We start from the raw sequence: 21,734 nt of genomic DNA, 5'->3' as shown, positions 1-21,734 counted from the left end.
GCTGGAATGGAATGAACAAGAGGATGTGAAGTAGGCGAGAAGAGGCAAGGGGTGGGTGGAGTGGAATGTGCACTGTGCAGGGCTGCGTAGGCTGTTGTAGGGGTTGGGAAGGAGTTGGAGGGATTTAAGTGGCGCGATGAATCATGCTGGCTTTTCCATTGTAAATGCTCTGGAGAGGAGCAGTGGGGAATGGGAAGACGAGGCAAGACCATTGTTCTCAAACTGTGCGTTAAAATGCCTTGCAGAACCCCGGAAAACTCACAGGGGTGCCTCAGGATATTTTTTGAGTTTTTGGTTTTTAAATTTTGTTTTTTAAAAAACGCAGTGACATCTGCCAGACACCCCGTGAAATACTAGCTCGAGGCAGTTTACACTTTCAGTATCACAGTGCTGCATCACGTGGTGACCTCATCATGTCTCTCCAAAGCCTTTGCTGTGATAAAAGCAAGTACTGTGTGAAAGTCGGCGTGAAATAGGAAATGAGGGCGGTGGTGTCCAATCTGTTCCCAAGGCTGGAGAAGCGAAGTGGTGCCCAGTAGACTTTAAGACATAAAGAGTTATTAGATTATGTGGACCTAACTACTTAATACATGGAAATGTTAGGTGTGTCTTCGGACCTAAGGGAGCCATGAAGACAATTACTGAGACACTAAGCCCACCATGAGCTGAGAAAGCCTGGGAACTTGTCAGTTAGGAGATTATGCAATAATTCACCTGAGGGACCTTGATGACCTGGAATAGGCTCGTAGGGATGGAGGAGCTAAAAAACAGTATGCTGAGATTTTACATATATTTTAAAAGCCTGGCCAACAGGACTGCTGAGCGTATGAGCGTAGGAGAGGAGAAAGGACTTAAGGGTTTGACCTGAATTGTCACTGCCGGTTGGGGCAAAGATTGAGATCAGTCTTGGTCCTGTCCAGTTCGAGACGTAGTAGGCAAACAAGTGGAGTAGGCAATGAAGTGTCCAAGACTCCAGTTCAGGGGAGAGACAGGGGTGAAGATACAAATGTGAAGGTTTATGAAGCTGGAGATCACCAGCAAATTAACATAGATTGGAAGGAGAATTCTGGAGTGCCTTGCTTCAGAGCGCTATACCACATCTATCTAGTCCATCTTTGTATCTCTAATTCATGTCATGGTGCATGGCACATACTAGGCAATTAATGAATATTTAAATACTTTAAATACCTAATTTTAAAGGGTAAAACATGTACACAGCACAGAATTTTAATACATACAGAGAGGTAGACACTGAAAAGTAAGTCTTCTTCCCACCTCTGATTCTCAGTTTCTCTGGTGACACCAGTGTTGCAGTGTGTATCCGCTGAGAGGTAACACATGTACATTCAAGTGCACACGTATGTGTATATGTCATAGAAAATCTTTTTACTTTTACACAACTGTAGAATCCAGTACACACTGGATTATGTTCTAAACCCTGCTTGGTTTACTTGACAATATATTTTAGAAATCATTCTGTTTCAGTATATTTAGAGCAGTCCCGTTCATTTTTTTACAGCTGCAGAATATTCCATTGTGTGGATGCACCATAATTTATTTAATCAGCCCTGTTGATGAGCGTTTAGGTTGTTTGCAATTAGGCTGTTTCAGTTGCAAACAATGATGCCATGTGGATTCTTTTTCATGTGTCTTGGAACATATGTGTGAGGACACTTATGCGAAATAAATTGCTGGAAGTACAATTTCTCAATCAAAGGGTATCTGAGTTAAAACATTGTTAGATGTTCTACAGTATCCTTTATAAAAGTTGTGCAAATGTATACTTCCCACAAAGTAGGAGAAGGCTCATTTCCCCATGTCACAGTCAACAAAGTGTGTTTAACATTTGATCATTGTCCCTCTGTTTAGTGGGAAAGGGTATCTCCCTGAATTTAATGTAACTTCTTTTGCTATGAAAAAAAATTGACCATCTTCTCATATGTCTTAACTTTCCTAGGAATACGTGGGTCCCCTCTATCAATGTTAAGGAACCAAACTCAACATGCTAGAAAAAGAACACCACATATTACTGGGTGTGCCTAAGTGTTGAGGATGCTGATAGAACCCTGACATCAAAATATTCTAATGAATTTTTCCTGCCCTTGAGATCCTGTGGCGGCTCTTGTTTGAGTGTCCTGTTCATTACCCATTCTAGCAACCCACCAATGGGTGACTGAATTCATGGTCTCGGGTTGACTGTGTGTGTATGTGTGTGTGGCCAGAATTCATCATTGAATATGAAGATGTGATGCACGAGGCAGGGCTGTGGCACCACCAGACGGAAGTTCCTGGAACCCAGACTACAGCCCAGCTGAAGCTGTCACCCTATGTGAACTATGCCTTCCGAGTGATGGCCGTGAACAGCCTGGGGAGGAGCCTGCCCAGCGAGGCCTCTGAGCAGTATTTGACGAAAGCTGCAGGTAAAGTGGGACTTCGGTGATAGGAAAGAAAGTAGAAAAATTGTCCACTGTTGGCCAAAGACCAAAGCTTACAAAGGCTGTGGCTGCTTAACTTCTAGAACCAGATAAAAATCCCACGGCTGTAGAAGGGCTGGGATCGGAGCCGGATAATTTGGTGATTACGTGGAAGGTGAGTTGTGTCTGAAATCTTCAACTTTTCCTTGGTATATTTTGTACAGTGTGTGTGTGGGGGGGGGGTGTTTTTAAATAATACCTGTATTAAAATCCTTTTTCACTCATTTTGGGGGAAAAATATGGATTACATATCTTCATTAGACAGGACTATGGAGTAGTTAAAACCTTAATCCTGGGAGCCAAAATAAATGCATGCAAATCCCAACTCTGCCCCATACAAACTGTGTGACTTAAAAAAAAAAAAGTTATTGGAGTGTAGTTGCCTTAGAAAGTGGTGTTAGGGAATTCCCGTCGTGGCGCAGTGGTTAACGAATCCGACTAGGAACCATGAGGTTGCGGGTTCGTTCCCTGCCCTTGCTCAGTGGGTTAACGATCCGGCATTGCCGTGAGCTGTGGTGTAGGTTGCAGATGTGGCTCGGATCCCGCGTTGCTGTGGCTCTGGCGTAGGCCGGTGGCTACAGCTCCGATTCAACCCCTAGCCTGGGAACCTCCATATGCCGCAGGAGCGGCCCAAGAAATAGCAACAAATAACAACAACAACAACAAAAAGACAAAAGACAAAAAAAAAAAAAAAAAAAAAGTGGTGTTGGTTTCAGGTGTACAGCAGAATAAATCAGTTATGCATATAACATTCCTTTTTAGATTCTTTTCCCGTATAGGTTATTACACAGTATTGAATGCAGGTAACAAGGACCTACCATATTATATACATAGTATATCTAGTCATCTATTTTGCATATAGTAATGTGTATACGTGTGACTTTAAGGCATTTCTTTAACATCTCCATTATGTATCTGTGTAATGGGAGTAGCAATAGAACCACCCTCATAAGATTAAAGAAGTTGATGCATATGAGGCGCTTAGAATGGTGCCTAGCACATAGACATGCCTGATAAATGCTAGCTTGTATCGTCATCATCTAGAGAACCATCTGGAAGACACATACTAAGCTATTCTCAGCAGTCAACTTATACATTGTTTTTTGGTTATCTGTATTTCCTGGATTTGGAAAGTTAATTATATTTACTTGTGTGATTTTAAAACTTATTTTAGATCTATACATGCATACTTAGAGGCATACATGTTTGTATAAGCTTATATATATACATGCATGTACAAACAGGATAGAGTGACAAGCCAATCTTTTTTTAAATAAAGAAAGTAGCTCACAAGTTTCAGTCTCCATGTAAAATAGACAATGATGTACTATCACACAAACAGGAAGACTTAAAGGAAACTATATAACTGAAATGTTTTGTGTCACCCACCCATGACTGTGGAGCCAGAATTTGAGAAACTTAGGTAGCTTTTACTACTTCAAGAAAGAAGTCAGCCGGAGTTCCTGTCGTGGCTCAGTGAAAACAAATCTGACTAGCATCCATGAGGATGTAAGTTCCATCCCTGGCATCGTTCAGTGGGTTATGGATCCGGCGTTGCCGTGAGCTGTGGTGTAGGTCGCAGACACCCCTTGGATCCCGTGTTGCTGTGGCTGTGGCTGTGGCGCAGGCCAGCAGCTGTAGCTCTGATTTGACTCCTAGCATGGGAACCTCTGTATGCCATGGGTGCAGTCCTAAAAAGACAAGAAAGGAAAGAAAAAGAAAGGAAGGAAAGAGGAAGGAAGAAAGGAATGAGGAAGGAACGAAGGAAGGAAGGAAGGAAGGAAAGAAAGAAAGAAGGAAGGAAGGAAAGAAAGAAAGAAAGAGAGAAAGAGAGAGAGAGAGAGAGAGAGAAAGAGAGAGAGAAAGTCAGCCATCTTTGAAACGTTGCTCCCAGACAAGCTTTGAATCTCATCACAAGTGGAAAGAAAAGCTAAAAGGTCCCTGGAGAAAAGTGGTCATAGCTTGTATTTTAACGTTTCAGTGCTTACTTTTTTCAAGTCTGGGAACTGAATTTGCCATTTCAGTAAATGATTGTGTAGTTCATTTGTTTACAAAGCTCTGAATATTTGGCTTTTCTTGTAGCCCTTGAGTGGTTTTGAATCTAACGGGCCAGGCCTTCAGTATAAAGTCAGCTGGCGCCAGAAAGATGGTGATGATGAATGGACGTCTGTGGTGGTAGCAAATGTTTCCAAATACATTGTCTCAGGCACGCCGACCTTTGTTCCATACCTGGTCAAGGTTCAGGCCCTGAACGACGTGGGCTTTGCTCCAGAGCCAGCCGTAGTCATGGGACATTCTGGAGAAGACCGTAAGTGTCTGATGCTCTTTCGTGAATACTTTCCCCCAGCAAAACAGAATTGCCAGGAGTTCCTGTTGTGGCTCCGCGGGTTAAGAACCCAACACAGTGTCTGCGAGGATGTTGGTTTGATCCCTGGCTTCACTCAATGGGTTAAGGACCTGGCATTGCCACCAGATGTGGTATAAGTCACCGATGTGGGTGAATCGGATCCAGCACTGGGGTAGCTGTGGCGTAGGCCAGCAGCTGTAGTAGCTCCAACTCAACCCCTAGACTGGGAACTTCTATATGCCATGGGTGTGGGCCTTAAAAAAAAGACTTATCCAGGTGCAAGTCAAGGACACGTCCCATGTCCAGAGGTGCTTAGATTGGGAGGGAGGTGGCAATTATTTTGTTCAACATTTCTGCATTTAAACAGCCTGCCCTGTAGAAGATAGGTTCAGAATGTTAAAAGTTATTACTTTTTGGAGTTCCCTAGGGGCCTAGTAGTTAAAGAATCCAGCATTGTCGCTGCTGTGGCTCAGGTCACTGCCGTGTTACAAGTTCCTGGCCCAGGAACTTCCACATGCTGTGGCACAACCTCTCTCTCTCTCTCTCCCTACGTGTGTGTGTGTGTGTGTGTGTGTGTGTGTGTGTGTGTAACTTTTTTAAAAGATGTATTATTCTCACAAAGTGTAATGAACAGATATCAAAAGAAAAAAAGTCAATTCTCCATGCTTGATAATACATAGCATAGAGCTGGGACAATGCTTCAAGTCAAAATTACGAGACAGTTACATTCTTGCGTGCAATTCAAAATGACATTGACACCTCTGCCCCCTTTCTCACCTTTCCCCAGTCCCAATGGTGGCTCCAGGGAATGTGCGTGTCAGTGTGGTGAACAGCACCTTGGCCGAGGTGCACTGGGACCCAGTGCCTCTGAAGAGTATCCGAGGACACCTGCAAGGCTATCGGGCAAGTGAAAGAGACTTTTTGGTTCTTTTTCTTGGAAACAGGCCATCCACCAATGCCATGTGTACTTTTCTTGGCCGGTGAAGGCCTTGAGGGTTCATCTGAGGCAAGCCACCCCTGAAGCATCCCAGCTAGAGCTGAGTGGAAATATCACTGCACACAAAGTGAGAAAACTTTTTTTATCCATTGAACAATGAATATATATGGTGAAAACGAATGTTTAATAAACTAGAATATAATGAAATGCACCTAGCTTAAAAGCAATGCTGACTGCATGTGTTAAACAAATTTATTCTGAAAACAATGTAGACCTTTTTAAAATAATTCAGATTGTATGTCAAGGTCATACAGTTCCAACCAGGTCATTCTTATAAACATCAATTACCTTTGTTCTTGGGAAGCACAGAAAGGCTGATTCATACTGTCAATTGATGGATGGTCTGTTCACACCGCCAAAGGAAGTCACTGCTTTGCTTTGTTGAACACTGACCTCTAGAGGTCACTGCTTGCACTGCATCGTGTTCAATTTTGGTATTTTCTCTGATTGCCAGGTTCTGTATATATGTTGATTTCTCTTGAAAGTGCCTTTAAACTCCTAATGAGAATTTAAGAGGACTTAATAAACAACAATTCTGAATTTTTGTCCAAAATTAATCACCACTTTGCTTATCTATTCAAAATCTGTGCCTGCAATTTAATACCAAAATACATATACATATTTTTAATTAAGCAGTGCAGTTTGGCTTAGCGAGAAAGCCCTAGACTTGAAGTGGAGCCCTCTGCCTCTTGATAACCCAGAGGTTCATCTGTACTGTAGGAATAGTAATAATAAAAACTTCACTGTGGTTTTTAGGATTACACTAAACGATGTATTATACATAAGTTGAATTAACTCTGGAAAAGTTTAGAAATACTGGAAAGTCGCTTTTATTTTTAGAATAGTTCATGCCAGTAAAAGACACATAAATCCTTCTGTGTGGGTCTCATGATGTTTTGTTTCTTTCGTTCTTTCAGTTGTTCTCCTCTAACAAAATTGTGTAGCCCAGCTTCCTTCCATATTCTTAATTATTTCCCTCATTGTCTCTGGGCTCCTACTCTCTTGCCTCCGCATCAGTAGCTGATAGTTTTTCCACTAATGCAGAACGTCCCAAGGGAACTTTCTGGAAAAAGAAAAGAAAACCATAACGCTTTCATCGAACTTTTACTCTTGCTGTTGCAGATTTACTACTGGAAGGCACAGAGTTCCTCGAATAGAAACAGACGTCATATTGAGAAAAAGATCCTCACTTTCCAGGGCAGCAAGACTCACGGCATGTTGCCCGGGCTGGAGCCCTTTAGCCACTACACCCTGAACGTCCGAGTGGTCAATGGGAAAGGGGAGGGCCCGGCCAGCCCCGACAGGGCCTTCCACACCCCGGAAGGAGGTACGGGGCGGGTGTGTCTCCGAGATCCTAGGAGCCTAGGACACCTAGGCTCAGGAGAGGCTTGCATGACAGAAGGGCCCCCAGATAAAGAGCATCTAGAAGCCAAACGTGATTTTCCCATAGATGAACACAGCGCACACAAAGGGGGCCAAGGGTCAGCTCATAGATGGCCTGAGGGCATATGGAAGTCTTCAGAACACAGAAACCCCCTTTCTCCTCAGCTTAAAATTCTTCTCTACACTTAGCAAGGTCAAAAACCTCGCCAATTTAAAATGTTTTTATTTGTATACAATTTTTATTTTTATTTATTTATTTATTTATTTTTGTCTTTTTGCTATTTCTTTGGGCCGCTCCCACGGCAATATGGAGGTTCCCAGGCTAGGGGTCGAATCGGAGCTGTATACAATTTTTAAAGATTACTTTCCATTTACAGTTATAACAAAATATTGGCTGGATTCCCCATGTTGTAGCATATATCCTTGAGCCTGTCTTTCACGCAGTAGTCTGTAAATGCCACTCCCCTCTCCCTATATTGTCCCGCCCCGCAATGGGTAACTACTAGTTTGTTCTCTGTATCTGTGAATCTGCTCCTTTTATGTCATATTCATGAGTTTGTTGTATTTTTTAGGTTCCACATGTAGGTGATATCATACAGTATTTATCTTTGACTTATTTCACTTAGCGTAATACTCTCCAAGCCCATCCATGCTGCTGCAGATGGCAAACTTTCACTCTTTTTTATAGCTGAGTAATACTCCACTGTATGTCTATATATACGTGTACATACATATGTACCACATCTTTTTTATCCATTCATCTCTTTATTGGTGGACATTTCAGTCATTTCCATGTCTTGGCCATTGTAAATAGTACTGCAGTGAACATTGGGGTGTATGTATCCTTTCGAATTAGTGCTTTTGTTTTTTTTGGATGTATATCCAGGAGTGAATTAAAACCATTTACAGATGAACCCTCTCCTGGCTCCTGGTTGAGGGGCTCATGACCTTGGCAGCTGCCCAGCAGCCTCTGAGAGTCATAGGCATCCCAACTCCCCCCCTCATTAGGGTTGCTCATCCTCCGTCTTATAGCTCCCTGGGGGTTTAGGGCTCCTTCCACTCAAGGCTTTCACCAGTGAGACCCTACACTGGTCCTTTTGATGGCTCAGGAGAAGCCTCCATAGAAGAGAGGACCAGGGGTTAAAGGATAGATAAGAGAGGACACAGTCTGTCCAGTGACACAAAGATGGGGAACAGGAGTTCCCGTTGTGGCTCAGTGGTTAACGAAATCCGACTAGGAACCATGAGGTTATGGGTTCGATCCCTGGACTTGCTCGGTGGGTTAAGGATCTGGCGTTGCTGTGAACTGTGGTGCAGGTTGCAGACATGGCTCCGATCCCACGTTGCCGTGTCTCTGGCCCAGAGACCGGCAGGCAGGGTGTTCTGACGGGGACCCCTGGTTTGTTGGGGAAAACAGTCCTGAAGAGCCCGGAACACAGCTGCCTCTACTCAAAGGCCTGGTTAGAATCGTTTTGCTCAGTCACTAATTCGCTTTTGTTAAGACACCTTAGTGAAACAAATGAGTAACGTCTTTTTGAAAAGTATTGATTTGGGTCCATATAAAGACAAAGCCTTTGTGTTTGAAAGGATGGTTTAATAAATCTAAATGGAAATGGTAAGGAGAAAAAGAAGAAGAGAAAAGCAGCGTAACAGGTTTCTATTCATGTAGTTTCAGTGGAATCAGGAGCAAGAATGCATTATAGAGGAGTTCCCACTGTGGTGCCATGGTTTAAAAATCCTACTGTAGCAGCTCAGGTCGCTGCAGAGGCATGGGTTTGATCCCCAGCCGGGTGCAGTGGGTTAAAGGCTCTGGCATTGCCACAGCTGTGATGTAGGTTGCAGCTGCAGCTCAGATTCAGTCCCTGGCCTGGGAACTTCTGTATGCCATGTGTGGCCATAACAAAATTATTTCTTAAAAAAAGAATGAGTTATAGAAAACAAAGGCCTTGATGAATTGTGTGGATGCTCCAAAATATGTCATTTTAATGCATTTTGAACATTCAGAAACCTTCGTATTTGACCGTATTTCTCATTTGAAGTTCCCAGTGCTCCGTCCTCTTTGAAGATTGTTAACCCAACACTAGACTCGCTCACTTTGGAATGGGACCCGCCCAGCCACCCGAATGGCATTTTGACGGAGTACACCTTAAAATATCAGCCAAGTAAGTTATGGGGAGAAGGAAACTGGGAAATACGGTTTAAGAAGGAAAAATGAACTGATGTCTTAAAATGCAAATTGGTTATTTCTGTATAGCTGTAGAATATACACAGATACCCTCAAGTGTTTTTCCAGAAGAAATTTGAAATTGTATCTTTTAAAGAAAAATGGCACAAACGCTATTGAAAATTAAGTAACCTGTAGAATTGTACAGGCCTTAAGCGTGGGGTTTAGGTGTGTGTCATCATGTAGGTGGCCATTATATGTAACCAGAAAAGGGTAAGAACAGGGTTCCTTTGGAACAAATCCTCTGAGGATGAGGTTTGGGCTTGTTTCACAACACATGACTCTGCTTGCAAAAGCAAAGACATCAGAAATGCTATTGCGATTCAACTCTAAAATTCTCCTAGCTTAGTAGCCAATGCAGAATGTGTTTCCCCTTGGTACAGCGTATTGTCGGACTATGTCAGGTTATTGATTATGTCTGGCAAAGAGGAGGATTACACAAGCCAGTGTAATTCAGGTTTCACCTTTATTTATGGTAATATTCCTACAGCAATTAATGGGGAACACACTTTTTGTTTTTTTTTTTTAATGGAAGTAGCATTGGTTTATCACATTATGTAAGTTTCATGGGTACGATACTCTCTTTGGAATTCTGTATACCCTGCAGTGTACTTGCCACCAAAAGTTTAGTTGCCATTTGGCACCATATAGTTAACCCCTTTTTACCCATTTTGCCCCCCCATACCTTTCCTTTCAGAGACCATTGCTCTGTTCTCTGAATCAGAATGTTTGTTTTTGTTGGACTTGGTTGGTTCATTTATTTTATTTTATTTTATCTTATCTTATCTTATTTGTATTCTTGTCAACAGTTAACAGCACACATGAATTAGGTCCTCTGATAGATTTAAAAATTCCTGCCAACAAGACCCGCTGGACGTTAAAAAATTTAAATTTCAGCACTCGGTATAAGTTTTATTTCTATGCACAAACAGCAGCAGGATCAGGAAGTCAAATAACAGAGGAAGCAGTAACAACTGTGGATGAAGGTAAGATGGGTATGTATAAAATCCCTATAAGTATCTCAAGACAGAAATCTTTAAGTTTTTGCTTTCTTTTTCCTTCTTACTGTGAAATATCTACCTTAGCCAATTAATAAAAACACTTATTTGTTATGTCTCATTCTGATATATATAAAAGCAATGATTTACTTCATACGGGAATAATGATTTGTTTTGTCAAGTCCATATGAAATTTTTTATTAATTTTTATTAATCTTAAATTATTGTTTATACTTTTATTAAAAACTTATATTAAAATCTTGAGATGAGACTAAGAAATTACAATATTTTGCCACACTTAAATTCAAAGTTCCAGGCAATATTTCTCCTATATACAATTTTACATATATACAAATACACATATGTGTACACGTGTGTAATACACGCGTATATGCACACATAGATATACATATCAATACACAAATAAAATATGTAATTATATTTCTGGTCTTGATTCACCAGAAAATAATTTGCTAGTCTACATATTGATTTAGGTTTTTGAGCAAGAAAATAGAAAGTTATTAAATATGCATTTATTTTGTGTTAGAGCATGGGACTTCATATTTTGATATACCATCTGGTACAGAGAAAGCAAAAGAGCCTCATTAAAAGTATTTAGGAAAGGCATCAACACTTCCTTTCATAACTTAATTATTTTGCAAAACTTCAGATTCAATGAAAATGATCAAAAATATTATAAAAGATTTCCTGGTGTTGCATGTCTCTAAATTGTAGCCTTGCTTGAGGATTATTTATGTATCTCCCATAGCATAAGAAATTGACATTTCTACCCCAAAATTGGTCTGAAATGTCCTAAGCCTTCTTACATAATAGGCAAGTACAAATAATGCACTTAAAATAGTGTGGGGATTTGATTCCTGATAAGTCTGGGGACACCTACACCTTTGTCCTCTATACCTGATATGGGACGCTCCATTCTTCTTGCATGCTTTAGCATTGGAAGAAGTGTTTTTTATATAGCTGTATGTGTTCATGGGTGTGTTACATCTAACTATATAGTGTCCTGTTTCTGTTTCCCTTCATTAAAGCTGGTATTCTTCCACCTGATGTAGGTGCAGGCAAAGGTAAAATAATTCATCTGCATGACTTTCTACCTGTGTGAAATTTGCAATGTTAAACATGGGGAAGTGCAGCATGGGTTAAAAGAGAATGTAAAATAAGCTTTGAAACACCAAAAGAAAGTTCAGCTCCTGGAAGATCTTGGCTTTGAAATTCATGCCTGGTCTTTTCTACCAGGAGAAAGCCACCTATTGAATTCTCCTAAAACCTTGTCTCAAGACTTACGCTTGGCACCCATCCTGATCTTGGCTTTTAATGACAGGACTATGGCTGGAATGGACAGGACCCAAACTGCGGCTTTGGCCCAGGTCTTCTGGATGGCCATGCTGTCTATGAAGGGTTCAGAAATACCAGTCCTGTAATGAAAACAGCCTTAAGAAGTCGGATCACCCAAGCTTCCTGTTCTGATCTGCTTCAGCTGTACTCCCGGTAGACATAGTGTACACGTTGCTGGCATCACACTACACTGCCCATTGGGCTTTTTGACTGAGCCTGGGATGGAAGGTCTTCCCAGTGGGACCCCCTCTGAGCAAGTCTGCAGGCAGTCCACATGCTCTGCTCAGTTGCATTATTCCATCTTTGTCTTCACCAAACTGCTCAGGTCCCCTGCTCCTGAGGAGTGGCTGACCGCCACAGTGAATTACTTGTTTTCTCCTTTCTTGCTCACAGCCCTCTTGGGGAGGAAGGTTGGTTTTGGGAGAATGGTGCTTGAAAGAATCACGGTATGGTTTCCACCAAAGGTTTCCCCCAAGCTTTGACCCTTGGTGGTTAGTAGATGCCATTTTTAGGTAGCAGTGGAGGCTACCCTGCCCCCCAGGGCGCTGTTCTCATGGAAAGCACCCCTGGCAGGGGTTTTCTTGGGCTTTGACAGACTAAATAAGTACAAATAGGAATGAAGGAAAAGTCGACCAAAAGAAATAAGTGCTTTGCCATAAATTGTTCAAATCTTGTGAGCTTATGCCTGATCCATAGCTTCTTTTTTCTTGCAAATGTTATATTCAGAGGCTCTTGTGAATTACAGAATGTAGATCAGGTAGATTTGAGAATGATTGCATTAGAACTGTAACCATTTTCAGTCCTCTTTTTTTTTTGTTTTTGTTTTTTGTTTTTTGTTTTTTTGTTCTTTTGTCTTTTTAGGGCCACGCCCATGGCATATGGAGGTTCCCAGGCTAGGGGTGTAATCCGAGCTGTAGCCACTGGCCTACACCACAGCCACAGCAATGCCAGATCCGAGCCACGTCTGTGACCTACACCACAGCTCACAACAATGCCAAATCCTTAACCCACTGAGTGAGGCCAGGGGTTGAACCTGAAACCTCATGGTTCCTAGTCAGATTCGTTTCCACTGCACCATGACGGGAACTCCTCAGTCCTCTTAATAACATTTTATAGGTGTTTTTAGACTTGAAAGAACCAAGTTGTAAAAATTCAAAATTTTCACAAAATTGTGGAGGAATGAAAATCTCTCTTTTATATGTATGCTTCTTTCCAGGGGTGCTTAGATATCCATTAAAAGCCTTGGTTGTTTTACACATAATTTATTGCTGTGTTCCCCTCATAACCTTTCATGGTAGCATTCCAGAGAAAGCCTGGCTCTTTGACTGTGCAGTGGCCGTGTCACTGACTAGAGGTAGTAGCTGAGTAATTGAGCTGTGGCAGGGCTATTTGTGTTTTCCATTGACTTGTCATATTGGAATAGAACACACATGCCACTGGAAAAAATATCTCCCACTGTTTTCAATGAATTAAAACTAGCTAAAAGAAATCTTAATTAAAAGAGTTTAGGTTTTACCATTTGATGTTACTACATTGAAATATGAATTACTTATGATTAGAGAGACCAGCAAAAATAGGGTCTCAGAAGGTTCGTGAAGCCCCCAGTGTTGCAATCTGGTGGAATTCAGATAAGAAAAGAAATGGTGTTTAATTAAAAAAAAAAAAAGTCAATCTAACCTCATTTTCTCTGTTGTTTCTCTTTAAAAGTGCACCCATCGTTAAACCTTGCTTTGCATAAAATGATATTTTCCCATGATGAAACTTTGAACTACTCAAGAATAATTTATTTCCCTGGGTTTTCCATCCTTAAGAGATTTCTTTTTTCAGTCCAGGAATGAAGTCTCTCCTCTTCTGTTTTCCCTCTCTATGTGGAGCTTAGAGACTCTCTGAGAGAGACGAAAAAGGAAAGTTTGCCACGATGCTTCCAAATGTTATTATTTTTATATATCTTTTATATTTTATTTTAAAGCATCATGAAAGGGAATAAACAAGAGATGAACCATTGAGAGAAGACATACGCCTCTAGATTTTCATTCAGTTCTGAACAAAGAGGGGAAAAGAGAAGGATCTGAGTTTACACTGTTAAATTTTCTTACAGATTTTAAGAGCGGTTAATGAAACCCACGCTTTCAAATATGCAATTACGAAGGGATTATCTAAACCATGAAGTAGAAGCCAGGCTAGTTCAGTTAGCTGTATTATGCCCCACTAGCCCTTCTCCTTCCCATGCTCCTCACTTGGAGCTGGAAATGGGTACTTGAGATTTTCAGGAATCACTTATTTTGGTCTGTATCTTTCTTCAAAACACCCAATATCTGTGTATGAACTGTAGTTGTTTGTCTGCTTTTGTTCAGCTGCCATGTCCCTTTAAATAGCTTCGGCGTCTGAAGTTCTAGGAAACAAACCAGTGAAGGCATCTACAGAAATGCACCGAAAACACACGGATCATGAACTTGACTTGTGGCCCCACTACTGCTGATGGTTGGCCCCTGCTTTATCTGTGGATTCTTAGCTACTTTCTCACCTTGGTTCCAATCACCAGAGCCCTTTTGTGAGGTGACTCTTTAGGGTACAAGAAGAGGGAGAAACTACCTGGCAGGTCAGGAATGGAACCCAGTTCTTGACCTAATTAGCAGCCCACTGTGGTCAACCAGTTAGGACAGAGCAGAGGAGGGCACTTAGGGGCTGGGGATGGAGCCTCTTTGTGGTTCAGACTCTCCCCATATCATGTTACCAGAGTCCATGATGCAGCTAGAAATTGGGTCCAAAAACAAGGCCAGTCGGTAAAAATTAAGTTTAAAATTCACAACTTTATTTGGCCTGAACCAAACCACACACACACACACACACACAACTATATAGAAAATTCAGTCAGTTCAACAACTGATGTCTATCTGGCACATAAAAAGCAAAACTCTTGGAGTTCTTGCTGTGGCTCGGAGGGTTAACATAGTGTCCATGAGGATGCAGCTTCCATCCCTGGCCTCACTCAGTGAGTTAAGAACCCAGCCCTGCCGCAAACGTAAATCGCAGATGCAGCTCAGATCTGGGGTTGCCGTGGCTGTGGCATAGACTGGCAGCTGCAGCTCTGATTCACCTTCCATATGCCTCTGGTGCAACTGTAAAAAGGGGGAAGAGAGCACCAGGCTTTTTTAGGGCGCTCTGTGGTGAAACAGTAAAGCCAGCTCTGCCCTTGATATGCTTACAGTCTGGCAGGTAAGGCAATACCATAAAACAGAGTGAAAACAGATGTAATTTGAAGAAAATGTTACTGGAGCTTAGAGGAGTGAACCATTTACGTTGCCAAACAGGATCAGGAAAAACTCCACAAGGAAAGTAATGTTGAACTGGGCCTCGAAGGACAGATGGAGTCTTGGCAGATGAGTCGGGGGCTGGGGGTGTGTAAATTCTTGGTAGGGGCCCAAGCAAAGGCACAGAGTTTGAAAACCACAGGATGTTTGACTTAAACCCAGCAGTCCACCTGCAGGCACAGATAAGCCATCCACATTTTAAACAGGGAAGTGACAGGATCGGACATGCAGTCAGGAAGCTAAAACATAGGTAACCACTCTGGTAGGATCTGCAAAGAAAGACAGTAGGGAGAGAGAGTTGAGATCCACTGTCAAGAAAGCCAGAGGAAGCATTCCCGTCGTGGCGCAGTGGAAACAAATCCAGCTAGGAACTATGAGGTTGCAGGTTTGAACCCTGGCCTTGCTCAGTGGGTTAAGGATCCAACGTTGCCAGGAGCTGTAGCGTAGGTCACAGACGAGGTTCTGATCTGGCGTTGCTGTGGCTGTGGTGTAGGCAGGCCGCTACAGCTCCAATTTGACCCCTAGCCTGGGAACCTCCATATGCCCTGGGTGCAGCCCTAAAAGAACAAAAAGACAAAAAAAAAAAAAAAAAAAAAAAGCCAGAGGAGAAACGATGCTAGCACAACCCAGGAAACGTTGCTAGGCAACTTATAGGTGCTCAGTGAGGGTTAATAGTTCACTAAGTGCATGAGTGGGGAGTAAAAGCAAGGAATATTAGAATTCTCCAGGCTAAAAGGGGCCAAACAGCATCACCTTAAGACATTCTGCTATCTTTACGAAGAAGCTAAATGCTCCTCTTTTGGAAGCTACAGGTCTGCCTTGAAACATCTTCCCTGTCTTCACCAAGACTGAATTCTTTGGTTCCAAGACTCCAGTTTTTTTTCGTTTTTCAAAGTTTTATTGAAGTGTAGTTGATTCGCAATGCTGTGATAAATCCCAAAATTTGTAAAGAAATGTAATGTTTTGCCTGGGTTCCTTACCCCTGATGTTTTACACACATGTTCATTAGTACTGCTGTATATGTGTCTCTGTGATTGATTGGATTTTCATCCTGATCTTTAAGCTTTAAGATCTTTAAGCTTTAAGATCTTTAAGCTTTAAGAGGAAAACCTTAGACAACTGAAATCAATTAGGCCCGCAGAAGGACTCTGTATTTCAATAATAAGTTTTGCTTTGCTCTTTCCAACCATTAGCACAGAGAGGCACGCAGTGTACATGCGATGGTGAATTAGATCTCAGAGGTCAAATGCATTATTTAATTTCTTTAACATCCTTCCCTTTTTGATCCTAAGAAATGCTATTTGGTTGAATTTGTTCCAGTAGTGGCCTTTGGCATCTAACTTATATGACATAGTTTGGAATTTCATTTTAGAGTCTGAGTAAGCCTGTCATGTTTTCTGATTGACTATGCTGAGATGTTTTCCCTGAGATGACAGTTTGATCTTACCATTGTTTAACTACCCAAGTTAACATTAACTGTAAATATGTCCTTTTTCCTTTAGGCTGTTGAGGTAAGGCTGATAGAATTTCCAGGCTCAGGTGACCAAGTAACATCTTTTAATGACTATAGATGTCCTTACTGGGTAACAAACATCTAGCATCATGTAGGCTCCATTCCTTGGTGTTTTAGGAAGCTGTTTAAGTGGCACCCTGATTTTCTAGGACATGATGTGTAATGAGCACTCAGCATGTCCGATCCTCTTGCTCTCTGGGGTGTGTCCACGGAAATAGTTCTTATTCCTTTTATTTCTTGGTGCTTACCTTCTGATAAAGAGTACTGGGAGTGTTTTTGCAGCTTCTCTTCTAGTGTACCCTAACTGTCCCGTCTTCTCCAAAGCAGGTGTTCCCTGCCTGTGGTCCCTGAACACCCCAGAGACAGATTCTTACAGAAATTCATGGCTCGAAGCAAAAGCCACTATTCTAAGGAGCATCTTTTCTCATCCCAGCACAAATTCCTTGAAGACCTACACTGAGATGATAAAAATCATTGAAAAGCAGCGACTAGTATTCCTTTTGCCTTGCGGTCCCTGAAATCTGTGACTTCTGACCCACACTAAGCAGCACCCCCTCCCACATGTACATCAGTAAATGGAGACTCTGTGATGTTTCCTGGAGCTGTCTTTTTTTTTTTTTTTTTTTTTTTTTTTTTTTTTTTAGGGCTGAACCTGCAGCACATGGAAGTTCCCAAGCTAGGGGTTGAATTGGAGGTGCCGCTGCCAGCCTACATCACAGCCATAACAGCAGTAGATCCGAACTACATCTGTGGCAATGCCAGATCCTTAACCCACCAAGCAAGGCCACATATCAAACTCACATCCTTATGGGTTTTGGTTGGGTTCTTAACCCGCTGAGCCACAACAGGAACTTCTTTTTTCTCATTTTTGAAGTTTCATTGAAGTATAGCTGATGGATGAGGTTATGATAACTTCTGTACAACAAAGTGATTCAGTTATACATGTACACACATCCATTCTCTTTCGGACTCTTTTCCCACATAGATTATCACAGAATATTGGCTAGAGTTCCCTGTGCTGTACAGCAGGTCCCTGTTGGTCAGTCACCCTGTGTACCTTGGTGTACATATGCCATTCTCCTTGGGACCATCTCTCACGGCCAACGATTTGCCTTGTTCAGCGCCCACATAACAGAACTCACACATTTTAATAATGTGCATCATTATTTCTAATTCTTCATTTATTTCCTAATGCTATAGTTTCCTAAATGAAAAGCCTTTGGCAACAAAAGTGAAGTAGAAGCAAACCCTACATTGTAGAATTTCAACAGTCAATTCTAATTTCATTTTATTACAATTCCAGCAGAGTTAACCTTATTTTAAATTTTGTGTGTATGGTTTTGCCCTTTGACTGTCTGTCTGTTTTTTCTGTTGTATATTTACTTCAAGCAGTCAATCCCAGGATCAGCAAACTTACTACTGCAGCTGCTGAGATCTCAGCCAACATCAGTTGGGAATATGAGGGACCAGAGCATGGGACCTTTTATGTTGAATATGGTGTAGCTGGCAGTAAGAAACAATTTCATTACCCGGTTTTTAATTGAGGGCTACATTTTAAGAAATTGAGAACATTTGGGGGATGTACCATGGATCACCTTGAAAAAGAACTTGATCCAAATCAATGAAGCAGATGTATCTGAAAAAAATTGAGTGAACCATCAACCTATATATATTTTATATGTTACTAGGAATCTCTTTGGTTCATGTCCTTTAATACAAGGGACCTCTTCTGTGCCACTGCCTGTATTATTTTCTGATGGTCATACTTAAAACTGTCCTTTACCCATGACATGTCAACAAGAGTAATAATGAGTCAGTATATTTGTAAATAGAAGTAGGGAAGAAGAAAAAATTTGTTCACATTGGACCTTAAAGTATCAGAAATTGAACTGACTTGCAAGTAGTCGTTGTGCCCATGCTAACCAACAGAATTGTATTAGAAATTGTGGAAAATTAACACCAGGGAGAAGCAACCCTTATATTTCAATGTTTAATGGACTCCCAAGTCAGACAATTTACTCACATCCTGGCCACATCTTCCTGGAGATGGGGAAGCTTGAATTTTCAGCAGTTTGGGAAAATCCAGTGCCCCCTCCTTAATGCAATAGATAATAAATATAATAGGCTGGGGGGCCCATGAATGTTTTTGACAAAATGTTGAATGGAGTCCAGATTTCTGTTCAGGTCTTTATCGTGCAAATAAATATTTTTAAAACAGCTATTGCTTTAGAAAAATCAGTACTTGGAAAAGGTTGAACCTGTAACTTGGATACATTTGAAGGCATTTAAGTTTACCGAAAGATACATCCTGTGAATCGTACAAAAGAGCTATTTCCATAGTTTGATTAAGCTATTTAATGTATATACATTCTTTTTATAAATATCATCAGAGAAACTCAATAGTTTCAGAAGGCAAGGTGCAGATAGGAAACTTCCTTTGTATTAAAGGTTTAATCCAATAGGAATATACGCAATTAAAATGCCATCTGATATCTGACCGATTTTTCTTTGAGGACGTTTTCATGTAGTTCTCAGTTTTCATTGATTTATTTGACATGACTCGATTTATAATCATCTAAAATGACAAACAAGTATCCTAGATTTTGTATTTAGCATATATTTTCCTGTCTTGAAGTGTTAAGTGACTTCCGTTCCCTTGAAATATTCAAATTTGTTGTTTTTTGCAAAATTTCCATAGGCAAAGAGGAATGGAGGAAAGAAATTGTAAATGGTTCTCGGAGCTTCTTTGGGTTAAAGGGGCTAATGCCAGGAACAGCATACAAAGTTCGAGTTGGTGCTGAGGGGGACTCTGGTTTTGTGAGTTCAGAGGATGTGTTTGAGACAGGCCCAGGTGAGGCGCGTACCAAGCCAGTTCTGGCTCCCAGGCAGAGGTGAAGCCACTTTGAGCCCTGGTTGGAGCCGGGGCTGGTGAAGCTGTGTTGGGGGTAGGCCCATGACTGTCTTTCTCTGGGACCCAGTTGGGTGGGGAGTTGGGTTTTTTCTTTTCTTTGGTTCTTTATATCAAATGAATTACAGAATTGAGTAAATTGTCCTCTAATTATTGCCAAAACCATTCCAAAAACCAAGGTAAATACGATTCTTAACGCACATGATTTAGGTAACTCAGTTTTTCACATTCCCCCAGAGTTAGAATGGAATTTTTGACATGCTTTGGAAGCTGAAATAACCCACTGATATAGAGTCACAATTTTTTTTATGTCAAAATGGACTGTAACCCAGCAGAACCCGACAGTTAGGTTAGACAAGTGATACAAAGAATATTAAATATATAGAGAACAAGAAATTGTTCGATTCCTATATTTCATTATCACACCATATTTGACTGCCTGTGTGTATTTTATTTGAACATTATCAAAATACATAAGGACAGTAAAGTTTCTAAAATAAAGAAAAATGTCCTTGTCAGATGTAAGAATATTCATGTTTATTCACAAGATGGAAAACAATTCCTGCTTGCTTCAGTTTAAATAAGGGTTGTATGGTACATGTTTATTTGGTGATTCATAAAACCATGTTCAGTCACTTCATGCATTCTCGAGGAAATGTTGCCTTTCCTGTAGAACTCATAGGCAAAAATGTATTTTTTGTGTCTTTCATTACCTCCACATTACGATTTTTATTTTTTTTTTTTAATTTTTTTTTTTTTGGTCTTTTTGCTATTTCTTGGTCTTGGGCCGCTCCCGCGGCATATGGAGATTCCCAGGCTAGGGGTCCAATCGGAGCTGTAGCCACCGGCCTACACCAGAGCCACAGCAACGCGGGATCCGAGCCGCATCTGCAACCTACACCACAGCTCACGGCAACGCCGGATCGTTAATCCACTGAGCAAGGGCAGGGATCGAACCCGCAACCTCATGGTTCCTAGTCGGATTCGTTAACCACTGCGCCACGACGGGAACTCCCACATTACGATTTTTAAATCATTTCTTCTAATTTGGAAAATAAACCATTGTGAGCGTTTTTTTAAAAAAGAAAGAAACCGGAGTTCCCTGTGGCCTAGCGGTTGCAGGATCTTCATGTGTCCTTGCTGTAGCTCAGGTCACTGATATGGCATGGGTTTGATTCCTGGCATAGGAATTTCCATATGCCACAGGTACAGCCAAAAAAAGAGAAAGAAATCAAAGGTAATCTTCAATAACTAGGTACTATTAAAATAACTGATTAAAATAGTCAGGAGCTAAAATCATAACATTTAGGGGAAAAATTTTTTGTTCTGTTCCTTGGATTTTCATATCTACTTGTATACAGAGATCCAGGAAAATGCCATGCTAAACTTAAAGGAGGAAAATCCATTCATAGCTCGTATGCCAAGGTGTTTGTTATTATTGATAGCTCTTCATTTCAAAATACTAAAAACTCAAGTAGATCTTCTGCCCGTGTATAGCTAGGATGCTCATAATAGGAAGAGCTCCAGCATTTATTCAGCTCTCATCTGTACTAGGTGAATGGTTTTCTTGGCTTTTCTCATTCAGTCCTTACAACAATCCTGCGAAGTAGGCAGTGTTCTTCCCCGTCTACACCTCCTGTCAACAATGACCAGTAATGGGGGGTGGGGGGCCTGCTCTGTCACCAGCTAGAACGCAGGAGAGCTCAACCTTCCACTGCTAAGGAGAGGCTCCCATACACCCACATGCAGGGGTACAGAGGCCCACCCTGGGGGAAGCAGGTTGTCTCAGAAAGGACCACCCCATTCAGCACTTGGGACATTTATCCAGCTCTTCTGGACCCCTGATGGCTCCTGTGTAAACCCACCTTGCAGATCTAGCAAGAATGAGATTCCACCCATAAAATTAGTTGTGGCCTGGTTCTGTCCTTTTATAGGACAAAAGGCAAACCCTTTAGAAAAAAAAAAAAATGCTTTCGGTGTCTCCGTACCTGCAGTTCCAAGCTGTAGTGAGCAAGTAAGTTCAAGGTGAGCAACCATAAGAGTTCAAGCTGTGGCCAGTGGGTTAAGAATCCAACTGCAGCAGCTTGGGTTGTTGCAGAGGTATAGGTTTGATCTCCAGCCCAGCATAGTGGGTTCAAGGGTCTCAGTTGCCACAGCTGTGGCGTAAGTCACAGCTGCTGCTCAGCTGTCCCATGACCTTCCGTATGCTGCAGGTGTGGCCAT

At 41.5% G+C, this 21,734-nt stretch overlaps 1 protein-coding gene across 50 annotated transcripts in view; it reads left to right on the top strand.

Annotated features, from left to right (window-relative positions):
* The window catches only part of NRCAM (neuronal cell adhesion molecule), a 317,402-nt gene that overhangs the window by 277,773 nt on the left and 17,895 nt on the right, over positions 1-21,734 (top strand). For 29 of the 50 annotated variants that reach the window (XM_084977477.1, XM_084977466.1, XM_084977470.1 and 26 more), the window contains 8 exons: positions 2,223-2,420; positions 2,519-2,589; positions 4,557-4,782; positions 5,609-5,724; positions 6,941-7,145; positions 9,241-9,363; positions 10,235-10,420; positions 11,473-11,508. In XM_084977477.1, coding sequence (XP_084833603.1) covers positions 2,223-2,420; positions 2,519-2,589; positions 4,557-4,782; positions 5,609-5,724; positions 6,941-7,145; positions 9,241-9,363; positions 10,235-10,420; positions 11,473-11,508 — 1,161 coding nt within the window. Of the gene's footprint in view, positions 1-2,222; positions 2,421-2,518; positions 2,590-4,556; positions 4,783-5,608; positions 5,725-6,940; positions 7,146-9,240; positions 9,364-10,234; positions 10,421-11,472; positions 11,509-17,986; positions 18,113-19,301; positions 19,455-21,734 lie in introns of all 50 variants that reach the window. The other 21 variants (XM_084977498.1, XM_084977500.1, XM_084977482.1 and 18 more) reach the window with 4 other exon arrangements.

Source organism: Sus scrofa, chromosome 9 (genome assembly GCF_054392235.1).
Source record: "Sus scrofa isolate SSC_HxYL_T2T_F1_AM1 chromosome 9, Sscrofa_HxYL_maternal_Yorkshire_Landrace_v2.0, whole genome shotgun sequence".
In the NCBI taxonomy this organism is placed as follows: Eukaryota; Metazoa; Chordata; class Mammalia; order Artiodactyla; family Suidae; genus Sus; species Sus scrofa.
This window is presented reverse-complemented; position numbering and strand designations above follow the sequence as displayed.